Source organism: Calonectris borealis, chromosome 2, assembly GCF_964195595.1.
Source record: "Calonectris borealis chromosome 2, bCalBor7.hap1.2, whole genome shotgun sequence".
Taxonomy (NCBI): domain Eukaryota; kingdom Metazoa; phylum Chordata; class Aves; order Procellariiformes; family Procellariidae; genus Calonectris; species Calonectris borealis.
This window is the reverse complement of record NC_134313.1, coordinates 27183634-27207044: the sequence shown is the minus strand read 5'-3', so window position 1 is coordinate 27207044 and position 23411 is coordinate 27183634. Positions and strand designations below refer to the sequence as shown.

The 23411-nt window shown below is 40.5% G+C and overlaps 1 protein-coding gene across 1 annotated transcript in view; it reads left to right on the top strand.

The window, feature by feature from the left end:
* The window catches only part of ESRP1 (epithelial splicing regulatory protein 1), a 30921-nt gene extending 9758 nt beyond the window's left edge, over positions 1 to 21163 (top strand). The window contains exons 5-14 of the mRNA XM_075141465.1: positions 1904 to 2002; positions 2106 to 2160; positions 4022 to 4132; positions 4223 to 4355; positions 4439 to 4481; positions 5954 to 6255; positions 7734 to 7952; positions 9951 to 10149; positions 12082 to 12250; positions 21064 to 21163. Of these exons, the coding sequence (XP_074997566.1) occupies positions 1904 to 2002; positions 2106 to 2160; positions 4022 to 4132; positions 4223 to 4355; positions 4439 to 4481; positions 5954 to 6255; positions 7734 to 7952; positions 9951 to 10149; positions 12082 to 12250; positions 21064 to 21154 (1421 nt within the window). The 3' untranslated portion in view covers positions 21155 to 21163. The remainder of the gene's footprint in view (positions 1 to 1903; positions 2003 to 2105; positions 2161 to 4021; positions 4133 to 4222; positions 4356 to 4438; positions 4482 to 5953; positions 6256 to 7733; positions 7953 to 9950; positions 10150 to 12081; positions 12251 to 21063) is intronic.
* The last annotated feature ends 2248 nt before the right edge of the window (positions 21164 to 23411 follow it).

Below are 23411 nucleotides of genomic sequence, written 5' to 3'. Positions count from 1 at the left end.
CTCTTAAACTGTGCTTTGGGGTTGTTGCACGTGGTTTGTTCAGGATTTTTAGCTTGGTTTTTAAGAAAACCATTTAATGGTCTCACTACTTCACTCCAAATAAGGTACTGGGAGGGAGGGTAATGGCAATGGCTAGCAAACTGTATTTAGTCAAGCAATTGGAGGGGAGGGATCACTGGTTTAAGTTTTCTTTTTTTTAAACTATGATAATTCACTTAAACTTCAAATGTTCTTGTAAGACTAAGCACCGTCCTCTCACCTTCCATACAAAGCCTGAAAATCAAATTAGCCTCAAAGCATATTGTGTTGGCACAGCAGCTTTCCTTTCCTTGCTGTGGAAGAGGACTTCATTAATTCAGTTGAAATTATTTTTCATCTCACAACAAGATAACAGCTACACTTCAAAACCAATTTAAAATAATCTGTTTTGTAGGAGTGACTTGCAGTCATCCCACAAATAATTGTGAAATAGTCTTCCCTATGAAATTTGTGCTGCCTCCCCTGTTGATGAGGTGATAGGACAAAGCTGGTGTGTGGTATCTGTTTCTAACAGAAGGTGCTGTTCTGCCCCTGCCCTTCATGTAGGCATCTGCCAACTCAAAAATGTGCTTAGCTCTAGGTGGAGAAAACTTTTTTCTTTTAAAAGGAACCTTGTTATCTTGGACTGAGAAGCAACTTTTGAGCACCAAAATGCAGACTTTTTTGAGCACTTGAAATGTGTCTAATGTAGTTTTGTGGGAATGTGGGCAGATAGTTGGTTTTGGCATTTGACTGTTTTGAACGTCTTGCATTACTGTACTGCCTTGCCAGGATAGATCTTGTTTAAGAAACTTTCACTTTTGCTCTTAAAGTCTTGATGCAAAATGATAAAAGAAGTCAAAAAAGCAAGTCCTAGTCCTGGACTGTTTTATACTTCACTTCGTGTTCTGTACTTGTTTTTTTACCCTACACTCTTCAAAGAAGGAGATGTGGGTAGAAAAGACCTTTTTAAAAAATTAGCTTTTTAAATGGTGGAGTAGAGTTGCAAGTAATCTTACAGTCCTGTAGCTTGGTGTTAGGGGCAAATATGACAGGAAGCGGGAGAGATTCTGTAGTAAACTCTGTTTAAAATTGTATGAAAAAAATAATATGTGCAACTTAAATCAGACTCCGTTTATGAACATGGTTTTTTTATATGGTCATTCTACAGCCTGTCTTTCTGGAACAGAACACTTCCTGCTTTCTGTTGGCAGGAGAGCTTGTCCTTGCTATCATCTTCTGAAATCCTTCAGATTGAAGAAGATATGGGTTGCGGGGACTCTGTTTTGTCTCTTGGTTATCCACAATGGTGCATTCTTACCAGATTCTCAAAAAGCTGCTGCATAACAGCAAAAAAACCTTGGGTTGTAACTTCTAATAGGCAAGGTTTAAATGAGGTGCCATTTGTGAATTTTGTCAAAGTGATGAGTAAGATATTTATTCTACTCTGGGATTTACTTGTTCAGAAAGCATGTGATATCCTCCTATTTCTGGAGCTTGTAGCTGATAGTTTGCGTCTCCTCCTTCCCCAAATCTTCCCCTAGAGATTAAAGAGGATGTTAATTAAAGAGGATAGGACTCCAGCCTCTTCTGCATGCAAAAGTCTATCTGTCTGTCAAATATACATAATGCATGAGTATATTAAATATATATGTCCTTATTATGGGGTCTCATCCCCAGACACTTTCTGGAGTGACCTCACACTCCCGCAGGTGGCAGTAGTTAGAGACCACGGCAGAACAGCTAATGTATCCCTGCAGGAAAATGGATTAAGTCTTCCCCTGAGAAGCGATTTACCATCAAGGATAACATGAAAGCTTGTTGCTCTAGTAGGAAGCCAATTAGAAATCTGTTTGGTGATGATTGACTTAACTCCAGCATAAAGATTTAAATCTTGACAAGAACAGTCCAGCATTGCCCTGTGGAGCCTCTCAAGTTGAAGATATGGGGAATATTATTTTAACACTAATATCTGAACCATATAGTAAGTGATCGTGATGAATGAAGTTTCTGTATTGCTTGCTTGTTTTTTCCTGCCTCTCTTATATGTTGAGGAAAAAGAAAATAAGTTGTGCTGTTTTTCATAGATCACAGATTTTCAGATCCAGAAAGAGTGAACTACAAATTTGAAAGTGGGCCTTGGTAAGTACCTTCTCCCTCTTCTTGCTGCACCCTCCCCTTTTTTTTACAAGATACTGCTTAGATAAGCTGTACTTCTCTGTATCTCTAATTTGCAAATAACTGTTACCTTTATTTTTATTTATCTTGCCACTGCTGTGGGAATAAATTAGATGCTTTAAGTGGGAAAAGGAACAGAGATTCTACGATAACACACAAGCCAGTTTTCTTGCTAGGCGACAGTGTTGCCTGTTAGCTGCTGGTAGTTCTGGGTTCTGCTAATAAGTGCTTATAATGGGTGTTAAGTGTGCTGTGCTATTAACAAGGAACATAAGCATTTTTGCAGAAGTAACCCTATTGGTACTAGCTGTTATACTTTTCCTGCAATTTGCTTCACAGTTACTAAATATGCATAATGATTGATTTTTTTTTTTTTTTAATAGGGAAGAAACATTTCCATAAAGATACTAGTGCTACCAGTAAATTGCTTAAGCTATGATGATTGTCTTCTTCCCAAATATGTTTTAAACATAAAACTTTATCTACTTTTGATGACTGTTTTGTTGTGGTTTTGTTTTGGTTTTTTTTAAATATAATCATGCTTTTATTTGTGCGCATACAGATTTTTCTCAGTGGTTTGCTGGATACTCCCTCTGCAGTATCACAAGAGACTGGTGTTAAACTGACCTTATTTAGATTCCCATCTTGCATGAATACTTACTTCCCTCTTCCAGATTAAGGAACTGTCATAATGGTAGATGATGCTCACACGTCTGAGCCAAAAGAAGCAAGAAAAGAATGCAACAATATTGGCAGAAAGTAACCAGTGAGATTAGTTCAGGGCTTATGTTTTAGCTTTGTTCTAAGTTTTTTCCCTTTCACTAACAAAATCCTGGGATGAGGTGCAAGTTTCCCATCTTATTTGTGATAGTGAGAAGTACAGAATTAGGAGGTGGGGCGGAACAGTTTGGGACAGATATCTACAGAAATGAGAAATTAAAATGTAAGTGAGAAACATGACCCCCCTACAACAGGGCATACCACAGCCCTTTTGTACAAGGGAGTCCTCTGCTGCTGAACAACACTTCATCTGCTTAATCAATCCCATAGTCTCTTCTGTGCAAAAACCCAACCTTGCAATAGCCAGAAAGGCAGCCTTGGGTAGCTGTAAGTGTTTTGTTCTACATGGCACTTTTAACATGTAAGAGAACAAAAGAGGCTGTGGTAATGACCAATTAAACCTGGCTTTCTGTGGCTGAGCTATTCCCATGCTAAGCAGCCAATGTAGCCTGTAGCTATATTAGTCTCTAGTAGCACAGTGATGGCCTGAACAAGCAATGAAAGGCTAAACTCTTTGGGCAGGAGTCCTCTGTGTGCTGAGTATAAACCTGAACAGATTTGGTCTTGGCTTGTGACTGGCTCTTACACACTGTCACGGTACAAATAATAAACACTAACCTCAGTTAGATCTAACTGCTCTACTTAAATTTCCACTTAGCTAAGATTAGAATAGCAAGTTTAATTTTATACCAGTAACCCTGTTCAGACAATGGAGAAGCACAAACCATCGGTATGTCAGGAGTGGGGAGTAAATTGGAAACATGCTCAAAGAGATGGGTGCTCAAGGAGCAAATGTAGGGAAGCAGGAAAGGGGAGCTGGGAAAGGGGCAGCTTAACAGAGCAGATGTTGCCTGAGGAGAGACACATGCAGTGGCTTTGGATGGTGGTGGCACTTAGCCCTCACTGCCCTGGCAGTGCCTTCCAGCAGACACGGAGCAGGGACAGAAGCCTGTCCCTGGAGCACAGGTGACAAGCAGGAAGGGTGGTGTGTGGCAGATACTACAGGCAGATGTCTCTGCATTACTCCCTCTTTCTGTGCCTGCAGCAGTAAGATGGAACTTGTGGATGATAATGCTGTTATCCGAGCAAGAGGATTGCCGTGGCAGTCATCTGACCAGGACATAGCGAGATTCTTCAAGGGCCTAAATATTGCCAAGTTAGTAGCTAAGAATTTACCTCCACATTTGTAGTACTTTGTCTGTGTCAGTCATGGAGGTTTATCTCTCTTTTGATTCAAATCCTGCAGGGGAGGTGCTGCACTCTGTCTCAATGCCCAAGGTAGGAGGAATGGGGAGGCTCTCGTGAGGTTCGTAAGCGAAGAGCATAGAGATCTAGCACTACAAAGGCACAAGCATCACATGGGGAATCGATACATTGAGGTGTGTGACACTGGCTTTGAAATCCTCTTTTCAACAGGAGTGCAAATAGCATGCCAATCACATATTCTCTCTTCTTTCCTTAGGTATACAAGGCAACAGGTGAAGACTTCCTTAAAATTGCAGGAGGTAATTTTTAGGGAGTGAGAAGGGAGGGTTTGTTCCATTAGCATCTGTAACTAACTTTTGGCTGTAAACTGCTCCTGCTGGATGTGGCCTTTCATGTTCTTTCTTTGAACAAGTAGTTGACTGGTGTGTTGATTACTGTGTACTCTGCTAGCAGCAGTCCAAAACGTTCCATGATTTATCTGTCTATCTTTCTCTTCCACATTCTTGCCATTTTCAAGCAGCCTTATCAAATAAGGATTTGATCAGGCAAGGTGATCTTGCATATGAATTTAATTTGTTAGGTCATCTTCCTAAACTGGAGGGACCTAAATGTTATTGATTGCTGAAAAACAAAACCAGAGTAGTCTTTCAAAACAACGTGACTGCTGTTGCTGTGGAGACTTGCATGTAAAAGCAAACAGATATCACAGTGTAAATAACAAGGCATTTATGGAAAGGATTTTCTTAAAATCAAATCTTTGCCTCAAACTAAAGGGGGAATTTAGGAGGAATGTTTATTTAAGGGGAATATTGAAATATTTGCAGCCTGGAATTGAAAGGCTGCAAAACTTGCTCTACAAACTCTCCCGTGGTGTCTTTTCCTCTCCTTTGTGACTGCGAGCATACAAAATTTGAGTTAAGATCCAATAAGCTGTTATGTATCTACAATACTACCTTAAGGTCCTTGTCGGTTCCTGACAGAGATTTGGTCTGGGAATTGTAAATGACTAACTGGATGTCCGAGGTTGAGGTTTTAGAGTGGGAGAGGCTATTAAGCTGTCAAATAAATAGCTAATTGATAGGCTTGGTAATAGTTATACCATTCAAAGTAAAGACATTGCACACTGACATTGGGGAAAAATGGTGCGTTTCTGGCACCACCAAACTTCTTTGCAGAATGAGCTAGCTGTAAGTGAAAGGACCATATTAAGATGTGAAGTTGGTTAGCAGCTAGCTTTGGCTAGGGTAGTGTTACAAGTGTAAGCATCAGTGGTCTTATGCTGGAGATACTGAAAGTAGAGTTGGCAGACTTTGACAGTTTTATCAGGATAGGATGAAATTCCTGAGCTGTTTTCAATATGCCCTTCCAACTTTCCTTCCCAGCGCAATGGGCTGGGTACTTGGTTACTATATATTATGGCTTCAGAGCATGCCGAAGGTGTTAATGAGTTAGAAAGGCACAGATACTGCTCATGCAAGAGATTAACAGACTGTGCTTTCCTTGGGCTCTGAACATCGTAAGTACTTTCTATTTTCCCTTTGAATAAGGATGAATCTCTTCCAAATGATGGACTAACGTTGTTAGACTTTAATGGGAAGAGTCCTATACAATATTTCTAGTTTATCAAAGTGAGACATCTTTACCTACTTTGGAGGCAAATGTTGTTCTACCTGCTCAAAAACTGTCTGTGGGGAGGTAGCTATGCCAGACTTGCTCATGATTTTATGTGGCTGCCTAGACTTAAGTGCTTCTGTACTTCTTTTTGTTAAAGGCACTTCCAACGAGGTTGCACAGTTCTTGTCAAAAGAAAATCAAGTGATTGTCAGGATGCGAGGTCTTCCTTTCAACGTAACAACAGAAGAAGTGCTGACATTCTTTGGCCAGCACTGCCCTGTAACAGGAGGAAAGGAGGGAGTCCTTTTTGTCACGTACCCTGACAGCAGGCCAACAGGAGATGCCTTTGTGTTGTTTGCTTGTGAGGAATATGCACAAAATGCACTGAAAAAGCATAAGGACTTGCTGGGGAAAAGGTACATTGAACTCTTCAGGAGCACTGCAGCGGAAGTTCAGCAGGTGGGTATAAAGCTTACAAGTATTGGCTTCTTGTAATCCAAACTCCTACATTGGCATACAGTAGAGGAAGAAAATACTGTGTGGTCATGACTTGAAAGCTTCTTTTCTCTTCTCTCACTCTTGACTGTTGCTGGGAGGAGTACTGTCTGAATTTCCATGAGGTTTTGCTCCCTCTAAACGTAAGATCTTATGGCATACAGATGTTCTCAATCATATATACAAACCTTTGGGGTTTTGGCTTCCAATAGCCTTGCAAACTGCAGTTATAGCAGAAGGTTTATGTGGGTCTGGTGCTTTCTTTTCTAGTGCTTTTTTTCACTACAGATAGTGAATTTGTCTAAGTGCAATGATGGTCTATTCAGGAGGAGCATTAGCAACAAATCTTGATCTAAAAGACTTATATTTAGTCACTGGCACAGAAAAACAGAGCCTTTTGATGTAGTTATCTTCTTCAGAGTAATGTATCTGAAGAGGCTTGTGAATTGCCTTTAAGGGCAGGTCTCAGCTGTCTTCTGCCAGAACTGGCTACCTAGCAGCGGGTGGTAGGACTTTGTGAAACTGGGCCTGAAGAGTGCCCCCCTCTTGCATTAACATGGCTTGATGGACCATTAATTGCAGTTATGCTGTCAGGGAAAGGAAGTAAGGCTGAGAGGATTGTGTATGTCTGTCTCCAAAGATTTGTAGAGCTTCAGTTGAGGTCTAAACATGATTCTAAAAGGTCTCATCTATGATGCAAATTATGGGCTACCAATAACCATGTCATTGGAACCGAGCAATGGCACAGCTCTGATCCCCCAAATATGTAGAGATTTCAGTGTCTCGTTTGAAGGGTGACACTAATGATGAGAAGGCATAGCTGCCACACTCACTCTTGTCATTGTATTTTTCTCAAGTGTTCTTATAAGTTTCTTTGTTTAGCAAAAGCACCTGATACCTGTATAAATGTAAATGAATCTTAGTCTTGCTCAGAGAAAGTTAAATGGTAGTGATTGAACATTCAGTGAACTCTTGACCAGGCAGGGTTCTTACTGTTAAAATTAGTAACAAGAAATCACAAAGCATGACTCTGTTACAGATACTGTGACTCAGTAACACCACCTGTGTTACTTGATGCACTACTGCATCTCAAGTCAGGGCTGTTTGGTAGTGAAACATGCTTCTAGTTCCCAGACTCTCCTAAAGTTTTGCAGAGGGGAGATTTTTGGGTAGAAGTGTAACCGTGACTCTGCGTAACAGTTCATTTTGTTCTGGAGAATTTACTTGATGTTTATCAATAAAGAATGATCCAAAGATTTATTTTAAAACATCTGAATTCTAAGCACTGCTGCTGTGGTTTAAGCCCAGAATCTAGCTCACTTGTTTCTTAAAATATTGCCCAGAGAGAAAGCAGATGGCATTGGTGTTACATTCAGTTACTCTGAGTTGAAGAATGAGTAAGGAGGTTTTCTGTAACCTCTCTGTTTTTCTCTTTTGAACAGGTGCTGAACAGGTACTCTTCCACACCTCTCATTCCTCTCCCGACACCTCCTATTCTTCCAGTATTACCTCAGCAATTTGTGCCTCCCACTAATGTCAGAGACTGCATACGTTTGCGTGGTCTTCCCTATGCTGCTACTATAGAGGACATCCTGGAGTTCTTGGGGGAGTTTTCTACAGATATTCGGACCCATGGAGTTCACATGGTACTAAATCACCAGGTTGGTAGGCACCACGTTTCTAGCCAGTCTGTGCCAACTGCCTGTATATGTGGACACGGTCCTTCTGATGTTATCAAGGAAGTGCCTTTGGGATTGGCACTAATGGTATTAATTGGCCTCCAGCTCTCCTCTCAAAGTGCACTGGCAATAGATGGGTTGGCTTATTTGAACCCTGCTGCTGCATTTGCTGTAGAGTGGTTTCTATTACTGAGACCCATGTGTCTAAAGCTAAGCCACAGTCTTGGAGGGGTTGGTGCTTCCAGAGCAGCAGCTGTGATCTGCACTGTAGGAGGCTTGAACTGAAGAGTCTGCAAACAGCATGCATAATTCCTCTTGTACCAGGGGAGGAATATCTTCAAAACAAAAGTGTGGGCTATGTTAGCTCTCAAAGGAGTGGTTTGCCCCTGCCTGCCTGAACAATGTGCCTCAGGTATATTTGAGGACAAATGTGACTGCGGCCTTTTAGAGACAGGATTTCCTATGGTATAAGTCAGCAGCTGAAGTTTCAGGTTTCCTGAACTATGTGGTGGCTTTCTTTAAACAGTCACAGCTGAGCACCAAGATTAACAGCTCATTGACATGTATAAACAGTCACATCTTTCCCATTGTTTTCTGGAAGCAGTTTTTACCAAAACCTTTTAGACAAAGGGTTGTGCATTGTTGTGATCAACTTTATCTGCATAGTCTTGTGACTTAGGAGGAGGAAACAGCAGCTCCTCTAACTCTGTGGAGATGCCCTGAGTGGTTGCACTGATTACAGTGATTATTATGGTATAAAAATGGTTCTTCTGAAACTGTTCTGTTTAACTCTCAGCCTAAGCTGAAACTGGAAAATACTTCCTTGTCCTGGAGTAGGGCTTCTGTATTTCAGGAGCATGGGGAGGGAGAAGGGACTATAGTTATTCCAGTACCTCTCTATCTAAAGAGATTCCTGTGTCTGTGAGGACTTGACCTAGGCTGAAAAACTATAAGGAATGTGCAGGGCTGGGAGAGGCTATGAAAAGATACAGATGTTAAAGCACAAGTAATGGTTTACAGTAGTATCAGCCCTTGCCAGCAGTAATGAAAGAACCTGGAGGAAGAAATTGGTGTGTGTATATAGTCCTGAGGGCTGTCTGCTACCCCTGCCCAAAGCTGTCAGGTTGTTTTTTTTTCCAGAAACTGCTTTTGCCCAACTATTAGATTTTTTTATCTTTCTGCATGTTCTTCCTATTCCCACCATTCCCTCTAATCATGAACAACTGTGTAAAGGATGGTGATAAATTTGTTCTTCCCTCTGAAACTAGAAGAACTGGCCCAGAACTTTAAGTTAGAGCTGGCTTCAGATATCTACCTCTAGTTTTGGCTACTTCAAGTCAGCAGCTGCATGTGACTAAAATAAGTCCTCGCTGTTTCGTATCCCACTCATTTACAGCTGTATATAAGGATGTCATTTTTTTCTCTACAAGCTCATACCAAGCATTAGGCTAGTACCGTTCTAAAATATCCCAGCCCATATTGGCCTTAAGAAAATAAAATTTAAAAAAAAAATCGTTTAATATTTGGCACTTGACTGTATTTATCCTTGAATTTTAAAAATGACAAATAATAAATTTAGATTAGATCTTCCAATTCTGCATTCTTACTAAATACTTCTCTTAGCAAAGTACCCCTGAATTGTAGTCTCTCCCATAGGTGTCATTTTTTTTAAACATAGAAGTAACATGGCTCAAGTTACAATGTAGCTTAATGGAAACAGGTAAAGAAATACAATCAAGTTAGCCCAAGTTGGAAGAATACCCATATGATGCAGTGGGCAGACTAGGATTCCCCAGCAATACAGGGAGAACTTTAGGGAGGAGAGCTTAAACATGTTGATGGGTGCTAGGGATGACTGACTGTACTTGACTTTGAAGATGAATATATTTATGGCTGAAGAGACTGCTTTTAACAACACAACTCATGCTGCTACTTCATGGGAGCTCCAGAAACATTTCTTTTTGTCTGTCTTGTTTGTAGGGACGTCCATCGGGAGATGCTTTTATTCAGATGAAATCTGCAGACCGAGCTTTTCTGGCTGCACAGAAGTGTCATAAGAAGACTATGAAAGACAGATATGTTGAAGTCTTTCAATGTTCTGCTGAGGAGATGAACTTTGTATTAATGGGGGGCACTTTAAATCGAAATGGCTTGTCCCCGCCACCATGTAAGTTACCATGTAAGTTTTGCATGGGTCTTGCCAATACTCTACGCTATGTGCGGGTAGGTGTTGGAGCTGCTTTCTTGACTCTGATTCTGGTTCTTGGAAAGGAGTGTCAGATGGGGGTATTAAAATAAGGTCTTTTCATCTTAAATCATTGGCAGCTTGCAATCATTATTTTTCCCTTTGGTTGTGAATTACTATGACTGAAGAACTACTTCAAAATTACTCTTGCTTTTCTAGTGGCAAACTTCCCCTCCCTTCCCTGAAACTTAACTTGGCCAGGGTTAGTTAAGTAATGTGAAAAGTAATGTGTAAGCCCTGCCTAGAGCTTAAAGAACAGTTTCCCATTTAAACTGATCTGTATTTACATTTTTCATCATGGTGAACATGTCAAGTAAAAGCCCTTCCCCTTTCACTTCCAAAACTAAATTTATGAAACAATTGGAAATGCTCTCCTTTGGGACTTAACCACAAGTGTTCTGCCTATTGAACCCTTACTGATGGAACTCTTCCTTTGCTTTTTGTTCTTTGTACAGAATTGAGCTTGCCTGTGTGGGAGTAAAATACACATAGCTTTGTCCTCAAATTGCATAAACGGTATTTCATGTAAAATTATTCTCCTCAGAGCTACTAAGATGGATGTGGACTTCTAGACAAGCATTTGGGGGAAATGCTTTAAGAGCTTAAGGGCTAACTTATTAAGCATACATACCATATAAATCTGAGCCTATGGGAAAAATAATACTTTGCTTCGAAGATCATAAATGGCAAGGTAGTCAAGTAAGAGCTTTCTCTCTGTCTCTCTATGCAAATGTGTTATTGTTGTGGTGACTTTTTTAAGAAGTGACCTCTAAGTCCTAGTCAGAGCTGCCAATATGGCAGCAAACTTCTTGGGTGTGGTTCCTTTTGAGTGTGAGTAGACCTTCAGCTAATCCTTAGGAGATAAGCTTTCCGGGTGACTAGTGATTTTTTTTTTTTTTTGCAATGCAAGTGTCCTTCTGTGCAGTATTCTTCTGAGCAGGGATCTGCAATATGTAGTCCTATGTGACAGCTGTTCCAGAAAAGGGTTGGAAGCTTCTCCTGAAAGCTCCTAGGACAGGTTCTTCAGCAGAGTCCCAAACTTTGGGAACTCTTAGGTGACAGTGTGCCCCTTTCCAGCTACAAATGGTAGCCAGTGGTCTGTTCCTCAGATAAGCCCTTTCTGCTATGTCACTGCCCTATCCCACAGTGCAGTGAGATGCTGACTGTCACTTTAAAGTAAGCTTCTATTTTTGTTACTCAGGGTTATCTAAAGCTTTTATACATTCACTTTATGGTACTGGGGAGGGAAAGAGGGAAGAAAGGAAAAGAGTGGCAAAGGAGGAGCGGGCACTCACATATGAGAATTCATTTAGGGCCTTACATCTTGCTGAAACACCACCAAGTGCAATTTTAATTTTTTTTTTTAAATGGAACATTAACACTTGAAGCTGCAAAGCCATGGCTTTTCCAACTCTGCTGTTGGTTAATTGAAGACAGAGCTGTTTGTGGGATAGAGTGTCAGGATGAAAAGGTGTCAGGATGAAAAAGGAAATGTTAGGCAGATCTTAGGCACTGAAGTTTCCTTCTTACAGTGGAGAAGTCTCACACTTCTTGATTGGAGACTTCATTAAAATCTGAGCCTAGACAAGAAAAACTGGCCTCCTCTTCAGAAAGAGACCCTATTCCCAGAGTGAGAGGTGGCTTTCTGTGTATTACTGACTTTGCTTTTGACTGGGGTGGTGGGCGCAACACTTGTAATCAAGCCCGCGTTGGTGGCTCAGACTTATTTTCTGTAATGAGCAAGATTTCTGTGACGAGCGAGAGAATGAGAAGCTTGTGAAGGCTCTTTACTTACTGCAGAGTTCTTCAGCTAATGAAGGCCATATATATAAAGGTCCTAATCTATTTTCCATTTGTTCCCTTTAGGCCTTTCACCCCCTTCCTACTCCTTTCCGGCTCCTGCTGCGGTTGTGCCAACAGAAGCTGCTCTGTATCAGCCATCCATGCTCCTGAACCCACGAACGCTCCAGCCCTCCACGGCATACTACCCTGCTGGGGCTCAGCTCTTCATGAACTACACAGCGTACTACCCCAGGTAAAGCAGAGGAGAAACGAAGCAGGAACAAAGAAGTCTTTTTTGCAGCAGATGCACAAAGCTCACAAAAGAACATTGTCTGCCATGCTAAAGGCTTGTGCTACCAAGAACAACTTGTTCAGTATCTTGTTCAGGGAAACAATTTCAGGATATCTAGGGATTTCCCAAGTTTTAGAGTATTTCAGGTAGTGATGATGCTTTTTTTTTTTAAAAAAAAAAAACATAAGTCACACCGTTACAGTGGGATTTTGGTTTTGGTTGTTTTTTTCTTTCACCTAACATGCCTCTTAAACTTGTTAGTTGTATTGTTGTGCCCTCACTGGGAACAGGTGCGTGCAGTACTCCTTCCCATGTCTATAAAGAAGCCCTTGGCCCCTTTTTAGAAGGGGTGGATTGGGGTCTGCCCTAACAAATTTTGCTGAAATTCTGCTTCTTTGTTTTTGTAATAAAGTAACTTTTGACCTTTATGGTGAAAACTCTGTTTACTTATTTATAAAAGTACTGCATTGAAGCATACATGTATCAAATGCATATGTAAAGCACATAGAGACATATATTCTTCCTGATCTCATAAACACCTCTCACGAAGGGCTTTTGGCTCTTCTGGATATACTAGCTATCTTCTACAGAACTAAAACTCTTGATACCATTTGTCCTCTGCAGTCATGAGTCCTTGGAAAGGGGCATGTTTCCTGTAAGCCATAAACCATTCCTTGTCTGTGAGGAAACCTGCTAAAGAACTCGAGTATTCTATTAGATTCTGACCAATGCTTTTTATCTCTGGAGAAGGGTCCAAATAGCTACTTATGAAATTGTTGAGCAATATGGACTCTCTAGTACCTGTAAGATAACAAAGGTTTTCTTATTACTTTACACTAAACCAGTATGTCTGTGAGCTGTCTGGTTTTGTTTTTTTATTAAAATGTTTCTTCACTCATAAATTAATTTCTATAATGCCTTCATGTTTGTCTTATGATTATGATAATGTTACCAAACTCAGCTTCTTTAATGTAAGATCAAGAAAAATAAAATTCCAAACTTGCACTGGCAATATAAAACAAGTTTCTTAATAATAGTTCTATATGTCATGAGAACGCAGTAGTAGTCATAGTTTGTAGTGACTTTGACATGTTGTACTTCTTAAAGTAATAATAGACTGCAGGCTAAGTGTCAGGCCCTATAGAGTTCTCTCACTGAATGGGATTCCGCATGAGTCCCATCATTGGCTGCTTGAGCTATAGGCTGTGGTTACAGACTGATCAATCCCAGATCCCAAAACATCCTTTTAATGTTCTTATCTAATTGACAGTTGTATACTGTTCTTAAGAAACCATTCCCATGTAGCTTCTGTGCCAATTACAAGTACCTCCCTCTTAAAAAAAACAAGGTAAAACTTTTGGACTCAACTTTGCTTCTTTCCATTTTGTGAGATCTGGTGTTTGGATATTGCTTTTCCATCCAGAGTAAATGTTTGATCTACAGACAAATAGTATATACTCTAATAGAAGTAGTGATCCTTTGAGGCTGATATTTTGGGGTTTTTCTGAAAAAGCAAGCTTTACTGCTTTTCAGGCAAGTTCCTGTGCTTTATAAAGGATGCAATAAGTAATTGGGTCCCTTTCACGTAGCCATCAGAACTCTCTTAAATGGAGTTTTCTGGTTCTGAAATTTAATTCAAAAAATGTTAAGTATGTGCAGCAGGAAAGAATGGGGTATCCTCTGTACTAAATGGTGCATTTAAATGCATGTACATGGAAAAGCAATACAGAGCTGGTGGCTAATGATTAGACAATGGTTCATAAATCTAACTAGTGAATACTTATGGAAATAAGGAAAGTTTCTTTGACCTGCTGCCAAAAGGTTCTACCGCTTGTGTTTTGCAAGGTCAAGTTGCTTTATAATAGCCAATTCCGTTCTCTGCACAGTAATCAACCTAGATGGTGGGGGGGAGGGAGGCATTGCTTTGGTCTTCAGTATCTATCAGAAATCCCAGAAACTCTCAGACTCCTCTTAATGCTCTTCTAGCTTTGGTGATGAAACCCGATGGTGTAAAGAAATGGATGCCTTCTATGCTATTAAAATAGCTTTAATGAACTCCCAATGAAAAGGAAGGAGAGCAAGTTATTCGGGATCTGTCAGTCTTTGATATCTCTGTTCAGCTTGTAATTATATCTGGCAACATGTTCTGACAGCGAATCAGTGGTCTCGGTCTCTGCCTAGTCCCAGGCTTTTGAGAAAAAGAACAATAGGATTCATGGGAGGGAGAGGTTTCTTTCCTTATCTAATCCTGGATAAATAGGTGTACTAGTTGCTGTGTGTATGTACATTGAAAGTAATGAATAACTGCACTACTTGGCAACTGCTAACATGTTCTATAGAAACTTTTACAAACTTGTAAGTTACTGCTACATGATTTGTAGTTTTAAAACAAAGTCAAATCTTATTGTATTTATTCAGTTCTAATGCCATTTTGATCACTTTTAAGCAGTGCCTTTAAAACCTTAAAAGTTTCCATAAACATGTGAACTTTGTTCTTTTTTCAAAAATATTTTGAATAGTGAAGTGGGAAGGGGAGCTTCTTACTCAGTGGGTAGCATGCTGGTGGGACTTGTAGCCAAAAAATGATGTGGAAGCCGAAAACTGATGTGCGTTCAAACAAACTGGACAAATTCAAGGGCAGGAAATTCATTGTGAGTTAGTGAATACACAGAAACCACATCTGGCTCAGGAAGTCCTTGAACTCAAAATAACTGGAAGAGTGTTCTTGTGTTCTGTGTCCTATGGTAAACTCTTGTGCTATTGAACCAAGGTGGGTAGGTGAACTTGTTTGTTTTCATCTTTGAAGTAGTATTTGTCTTGAGAGATACTGGTACCACTTGTGAGCATGGGTCTTTTCCAATGTGTTTGTAGTTGTGTTCACCTGTGCTAGTATAATAGTGGCTAGGTTTGGATTATCTCCCTCTTGTGTCAGTGTATGTACAGCGCTCTCCATCGGAGTGATTTGAATTGAAAGGTCTTTTTGTGTGGTAGTTAAAGGCATGATTCTGACACTTGCTCCACAAAGAAATACAGGGTAATTTGTTAGTGTCCTCATCTGTCTGCTTCTGCCTCTTCCTGTTATGGATTAGGTATGTTTTTTTCTCATTATACACTAATGAACTTGTAAAAATATTTTTAGATATATAAAATATACATATGCAACATACATATAACATTAATATATATGTATGCATACATACATAAAAAGTGTGTGTATAAAAATAAAATGACCAAGGTTAGAAAAAAGCTTTACTTGTTTTCCCTGGTGGATTAGATCCTCCCATAATGACCATCATGGAGAACAAGTGAGGCTTTTTTCCAAACCTTGGTCACTGCTCAGATCCATATTGAAGCACAATTAAGTTACAACCAGTTTAAACTGGCAAAACTAGGAATAAGTGGGCTGGATTAGGAGTGATATCATTCAGAGCTGCTGCCAGCAGCTTTATTTGCATATCTGTGTGTCTGGCTAACCAGCATTACTTGACAGAACTGGGTTAGGAAACAACCATATGTGTATTTAGCCTGGGAGATCTGTCACAGATGGAGAACAGCAGCAGCCAGAAACAAAACCTCTTCATCAGCTTGCTTGTACTCATAGCATCATAGCAACACTCTGGACCAGAGCTCTTAGACTGTAGTACTCTTTTTCTTTTTTTATTTTTAGAATAAGTATGTCAGCTTGGATTGCATGAGATCACATCTGCAGTGAATGGGCTTACCGAGCATAAAAGCCTACTGGTTCGTGGCTTTTAGTTGCTGTCCAGCAAATGGAGTTCACATGTTTACATCATGTGGCAGAATTTGGGACTCTTCATTACCTATCCTTGCTCACGGCGAGCCAGTCCCTATCATGGATTTGTCAAAATAACCTCAACTCTTTAGTTAATGGCACAAACTTGTCATCAGAATGATTGTTTCTGGGGGGAAGCCTTAATGATTCATTTTTCTAAGTGAAGGTAGTTTGCCAAGGATTAGAACAGCAGGGATGCCTTTTACTACTATTGTATTTCATTGGAGAAGGAGTGCATTAACAGGGAAAACTAATTGTGGCATGTCATTATGGCTGTCATTATCTCTTCACTTGTAGGTTTTAATTAGTAAAACTACTATGGTGTCTGAAAAGCAGCAGAATGGTAACGCTCTGATCAATAGGTATCGGGATAGTAAAATTATTTAAATTTAAAAAACCCAAACAAACCACAAACCTTTCTTCAAAGTTGGTAAGCCTGTAAAAATGTTGTCGCTGGTAGCAGTGTCCGAGATTTACTCAATCCACCATACAAAATGCCACCATGGATGCTGGTGGAGATTCTTCTACTTACAAATCCCAGTTCCTTTTGTTCGCTTAATATACTGAATGATTTGATGTTCAGTTAGCAGCTCTTACTGTCACCTCCTGACTTTGCTATCTAGTAAAACATTTGGATTAGTGTGAGGGATTAATTGATATTACAATATTGTGCAAGCTAGCTGCAGAGATCAATTTGAGTATAGCTTTTCCTTTTGCTTATTTACAGCACAGTTCAGTGGTTGGAGAGAAGATCCTCCTATTGCACCTCAAGGCATGTGTGTCTTTTTTTAAACATTCGCTGTGATGGCCAGGTGATTTCAGGTTATTCAGGGCACAAAGATATGTTGCTGGATGCTTCTCTTTACTCGGCAGCAGCCCTCTACAGAGGTGTGTTGAAACTCCCAACACTACTCAGGGCAGACCATTGCAATCTTCTGTGGCAGCAAGCGCTTCTGGCTCTGTTCCCATTGCTGCTTTTTGTCCTGTTACCATCAACTTATACAGGTGGGAAGCTGCTTGCAATAGGCAGACTGGTTAGATATGTGTTGAGTGGGCAGCAGGTTATCTGGTTAAACGTGGGGATGGAAACTGTACCAAAGGAGCTCTTGATGTTTCCAGGGGTAGAGTTGGATTGATCTTGGAATAAGGCTCCTTAGAACTGAAAACTTGTTTCACTAAAAAAAAAGCCTTCCCTGTTGAGAACAGTCTGTGGTATTTGTCCATGATTAAACGGCAGTCATGGGGATCTAAATGTTTCTATCTGATTAACAGATGATCTGATGATTTAGCACTCATATTTCTGCTATTTGTCAAGTTATCTAGCCTTTCTTTCTTTAAATATGGATAAACATTCCAGTCTTGGAAAAGGAAAATTATTCTGGTTACATAAATACTTCTGCTAATAGCATGTCTTGTTAGTTTTTGTGAACAAAGTACCATGTTAAAACTTTCAACTTCAGTAATTATACCACAAAATTTACTAGCTTTGCCTCTCAAACTTTGTATGAACCACTTCTAAAAAAGCTTTATACTGAAACTGCATTTCCTCCTGCTTTTGGGCTGCTTTCCAGCAATGAACATTATAGGCATTATGCTGCAAGCTTGTGTATACATGCACATCATACCCATGACCTCTGCCAGCCCAAGGAGTAGTTGAAAAATCCCTATTGATCTCTGAAAAAAATCGGCTGTTCATCAGATGCTGGGGTGATCTGTCAAATTTCCTTGAGGTTTTCTGAAGGCTGCTTGGTGATGTGCACCTTCTGCTTTTTGCTGTTCCTCCTGCTGGCTTCAGTCAGAGGATCTGGCTTTGGGTGTTGCTGAGCTCCTCAGGGTCTGCTGGGCTTCCTAGAGCTAGCAAAGGGTGAGGCTAACTTAATCTTGAAACACTAGTGGATGAGTCCAACAAGTTGTTCCTCCCTGCCCCCTCCCCTTTCTTTTCTCTCCCATTACTTTCCCTACTAGTGTTCCTCTGTGTAGTATGGCGAGGGATATGTAGTAAGACTAACCTGCAATACAGGACCTGGCTTACTGTCCTGAAATTAATAGAAGCTGTCAATCAGTAGCCTAATAAAAGGATATCTCAGTATCTGTTACAGAGCAGAAAATAGTTATACTTAAAAAAGAAAAACCTTTTTCAGGACTACAGAGAACAGTCATAGGAAAAATAGGGATAGGAAATCTGCAGGCAGGGAACTGAAACCTATAGATAGTGTCTATGCATGTATCTGTTCCTACGTGCAAATAGTGCTGGGTATGTCTGTGGTTCTCTTGACTGACCTGTAGGATACTTGGTAGAGATCTGCAAACCTGCTTGGTTATGTATGCTGACTGCTCCCAACTCACACCCACTTTTAATATAAACCACAGCTTCCTTCTGGATATTGGTATCTGTTAAGCAAATGTATAATGGAAAAAAATACTAGGAAATCAAACAGGAGTGACAGTGATCCTCAATGTTTCTACATGATATTTTAGCGATGAATGTTTGGGATCCCTTGAGGTGTATAAATGCTGTTTGAATGCCAACATCAACCTTTAGAACATGTGAAAACTTGTTCTTGCATCCAAAACTGACTTCTGAAACTTGATTGTGTTTTATTTTGAGAGTCTTTGGAGAATACCACAATGTCAGAAATATTGATTGGAAAAAAAAATCCAATCTGGCTGTTAATTAGATCCAAGAAGAAGAATCAATTCATAAGGAAAAAAGGTTTGCATTGGGAAACACTTCATATCATGTTTGATTTCAAGAACTAGATTGAAATAAAAAGAGTTAAGGTCTTGCACTGCATCATTATATAATGATATGCAACTACTAAGAGTGCCTGTAGAAATCCTCTCTGACCCCATGCAAAACATGCAAGTATTTGTTCCTGGGGTTCACTTAACTCGAGAAGATAGGCTTGGAATAGCTATTTGTCTTGTATCCCTCCCTGGACACTTTTCATGACTAGCGTCCTCTATCTGCCGCTTTTCCATCTGAAGACATGACCACTCTAAGTAGCTCGTTGCTATTCCTCTAGGAGGTTGTCACCCCTCAGTTTGGGGGAATGCAGAAATGGCTGGGGGCAATCCCTATGTTACCTTGTATCGGGAGTTAGAGCAGGTAGCGCCCTTAGCCTAACCTGGTGCTGAAGCTCTCTGTTAACCTTTATCTCCAAGGTGGTGTTATAAGTTAGCAAGTGCTTGTAGCATCTCAGTGCAAAGCCAGCAGGGTTAGCCTGAATAGCTGGAGTTTTAAATACTGATGTCTGACGTCTATAAAGCAGATAAGGACCCTGCAAAAATAATAATAGTAAAAATAGAGTGGGGTGCAGGGGGGAGAGGACTGAAGGGGAAGCACTTTTGCCCCACTGAACACTGTCCTACTAGAGCTGAGGAGAAAGCACACAGAGGCTCAGCAGCAGGGCCAAATGGCTGGGACAGTGGGAAAGCTGTTCCCTGGGATACTCAGCCAAGGCTCTTGTGGCCCACCACTGCAAGTTCTCATGGCCCATAGGTATAGTGACTATGGAAGTATTTTTGTTAGAGATTGGTAAGATAATTAGTATTATGGAAAAGGCATGCAGGGAACCATTACTGGGAAGTGTTGTATTGTGATAAATTTGTACGAAGATGCTATTCTACAGCATAAAATCTTAACTTCCTATAGCTGTTTTTCTGACAATAGGCTCAAAACTGATATAAATGATTGCAAGTGTCATCTTTGACAGTAGACCATCCCTGCTATCTAGTGGAGCCACCAGTGAAAAATTATTCACAAAGGTACCCAGGAACACAATATTCTGGGGATAAACAGCTTCCAGACATGGATAGCTGTTCACTGTAGAAGTAGTAGTGTTAGACCTCAGTCAATTGCATTGTCTGAAGGGAAACCATAAACGTCTGTATATTGTGTCCAGGAATGGCTCTTGTCTGCTGGATTTGCTTGCTGCCTGCTGTGATTGAGCTATCCCCTTCCATACTGTGCTGTATGAAGATGACCCAGGGCTTTGCAAATAGTGGGAACTGGGAAAGGGGAAGACTGAAAACAGTGGTGAGAATAATGCTCGGAGGTAAATGCATCTACTGGACTTAAAAAGTACAGAGGAACTCAGGAAGATGAGCTTTAATTTAGAGAGATTGAATATAGGCTAACACCGTAGGACTTGTGGGGAGGGACGACTCCTCCACAAGGCATCTTGGGACAGTGGCCTTTGGGCTAAACTTAGTCTTCATGAATATCATTTTAGCTAAGGATTTAAGCAAGCAAAGGAAAGACCGATAGTGCCTAGCAGAAACTTTCCCATGGTTTTTTTATAGCCATGAGTTTGGAGAACAGAAGTGGAGGTGGTCTGGGAACTATCTTTCTAGTGTGGTTTGGGGAGGCTATCCTAAGTCTAAGGAATAGTATGAAAATGCTGATGGAAATGGTAGGTGCTTGAAGCCATGCTCAGGAGATCAAGCAAAATGATCAAGGTGGCTTTGAGCAAGAAGTATGGGCTTTTGGGGGGGTTTATTTGCTTTTTTTACTTTCATCTTAAAATTGTGTAATATGCAGGAGAAGCCAGTGGCATCCCTCAGTATTAGGACAACTTCAGGGATAAATGGCCTATGCGGATCTACCTAGCAGTGAACTTGTTAACTTTTCCTTTAGAGACTTTGAGAGTATATGTGGCTCCGGCTGTGCAGGAGGTGTGTTTGTCTCTGATCTCCAGAGACACTCTCTTGAGACCAGTCAGTTGTGACTGCCAGAGCCTGGAGACAGTCGTCTTCAACAAGATACTGTGTGTACCAATGTGTTGCGCTGTTAGGGGAGGTTCTGTTGTTGAATTGCTCTTGATGCCATGGTGATGGGAGCATTACAAATGTCTAATTACATGGCCTGTACTTTGATATCAGGGCTCTAAGAAAGGTTAACATAGCATAGCCAGCTGCTGGCTCTCTATTCTGCACTAGTTTGGCTTCTGATTGCTTCTATCTTAACTTGTGTTTGTAGTATGCAGCAGAGGATGGACTTGTACACACAAATGATCCGACCAGGACAGTGTCCAAAGAATGGATTTGCATTTAAAGGCCCCAGCAGTTAGACTTCCTTAGAGAAGGTAAGGATAATAAACCCTAGGAGAGGGGGGTATCGTAGTGTTTGCTTCAGATCACCACCATACTCAACATAATTTTTCATTTGCTGCCCTGGCAACATGGCTATTCTTTGCTATGTGCAGAATGTCACACTGCAATATGTAAGACCTTGGCTATTAAAGTCATCATTTAAAGGATTTTGACTATTCCAGTCCTGTTATGGGCTGCTGCTTTGCATGCTTTCTAGGGCTCCAAATGCATGCTACCTCAAGCTTTAATATCAGTATTGAGAGCCTCCAGCAAGCTCCTCAGAGTCAGTTTTCTCTGAGGAGCAAAGTGCAGAGATGACGTCGCTCTCCTAGCAATGCGCTAGGTTGTAGTGTTGGTTAGGCAGAATGAGCTACTTTCTTAGGTAACTACAGAATCTGATTTCTAAACCTCATGCTGATGTAAAATTGCACCAGCGAAGTAGACTGTGTTTGTATAACTGGCAGCTACGCTCTTGCTTTTTTAAGCTTTCCGATCAGGCCATTTCAACCTTACAAGCTCGGTTTACTTGATCTTCTGTACAGGAACAGTCAAAGGGTGAAGTCACCCAGAAAGCAGTTGTGCAGAAAAATGCAAGTTGAAGTGAAAAGCAGTGTATTGATGGCTGCACCATGTGCCTTATCATGTACAGTAGTCTTAGAGGAAGATATGGAAATATACTTACAAAAATGCTTCTGTAATCTCTAGTCTTTTAAAAATACATAGTCAAAGAAGTGGTAAGATTTCTTTTATGCCCTTTTCTTTCCTCTATTCCCTTCTTCACCTTCTTCTCTGAAAAATAACCAAAAAATGCCCTCTTTCATTCTTCCTCTTCTCTGACATAAAGGCAACTTAGCCCAGGGTGTAATCCACTTCTGCGCAAAATCTTCACCTGCAGCATCTCCTCGCTGTCATCTGCTCTAAGGGTCCTGCTAAATGAAGTACAGCATGTGTAAAAACAAAAGTGATGATCTCGGCTAGCTGGCCAATGAGCTTGTTTTTGGCTGGGTTGATAAAGCTAAACCCCATCCATGTAATTAATAATCTGAGGCCATAGACGCTTAGAAGCATCCTGCCCTAAACTATGCTACATTGCTTCCCATCCACCCATAGCTGGTTGTCTATGGTAAGCACTGCCATGCAGTGACCCAGGTCAGGAAAGCTGATCCAACTGGAAGAACCCATAGGGGTTCTTTCAGGCAGTATTCACCCAATCCAGTTTACTGCTTAGCTGTGTGAGTACCTGTGTCAGCTCAAAGAAGGGAAGACAGGAGTCAGCAAAGCAGGCACTGAGGGATGGTAATGGCATTGCCATGTTGGAGTTGATGGTAAAACTTCATCATGAAGACGAAAGGGTCATGTAATATTGGATAAAGTCTGGCATACTCTTCGTGAAACTGTTCGCTCTAACAAGATGTCATTGAAATGCTGTGTGTGTAAGGTGAAAACTAAAGTTTTTGATCTTTCACTGAAGATCTGATATCTTGGAAATCAAGAAATTAAAATTTGCTTTTATCGTGGGGTTCAGTGACCTGCACAACTCTTCATGCAGATTCCTCCACCCATTCTGATGTTTTGAACAAACACAGCAAGCCTAGATGGAGATTTTGATTATGTTCCCAGTTTTACCACTGCTCAAGCCAATTGTGCTCAAGAAAAATCATCGGAACTCTGGAAATCAGCAGATGGACCTCTAACTTTCTTAAAGTTAATGCACAGTTTTCATGGGTGTGTGCACACAGATCACTAAGCCCTTCACTGAGCACAGGTGCTGAAATCACGCAAGTCCTCAAGGGTTTCTTCTTGGTAAAGTATTAAGCTGCTCTTAACACAGGAATAGTTTAGCCTGAAGCTACAAAGTCTGATCTACTACATTCTTTGCAATAGCAAAAAAAAAAGTCTTTTTTACCTAATTTTGCACACAGTTTAAAGTTGTGTTTTAAGTAGTATTTTAAGACCTCTAATTGTGCATTTGACATTTTTATTAAAAAAAAATTGCTTTCTTGTCTTGTACATATTTGTCTGATTGTTCTGTATACTTTAACATATTCTAACAGGTGTATTTTACACAGCACAGAAATAATGAGGAATGTAAAATGGATTATCTGAGGGGAAAAAAATGCTATAACTTTGTAAAAATATAAGTGCGGGATGTTAAATGCTTTGTCTCTGATTCTTATCTTATGCACTTTCAGTATGTACTCAGGTATTTAGATTTTAAATGGCTTACAGGAGTAG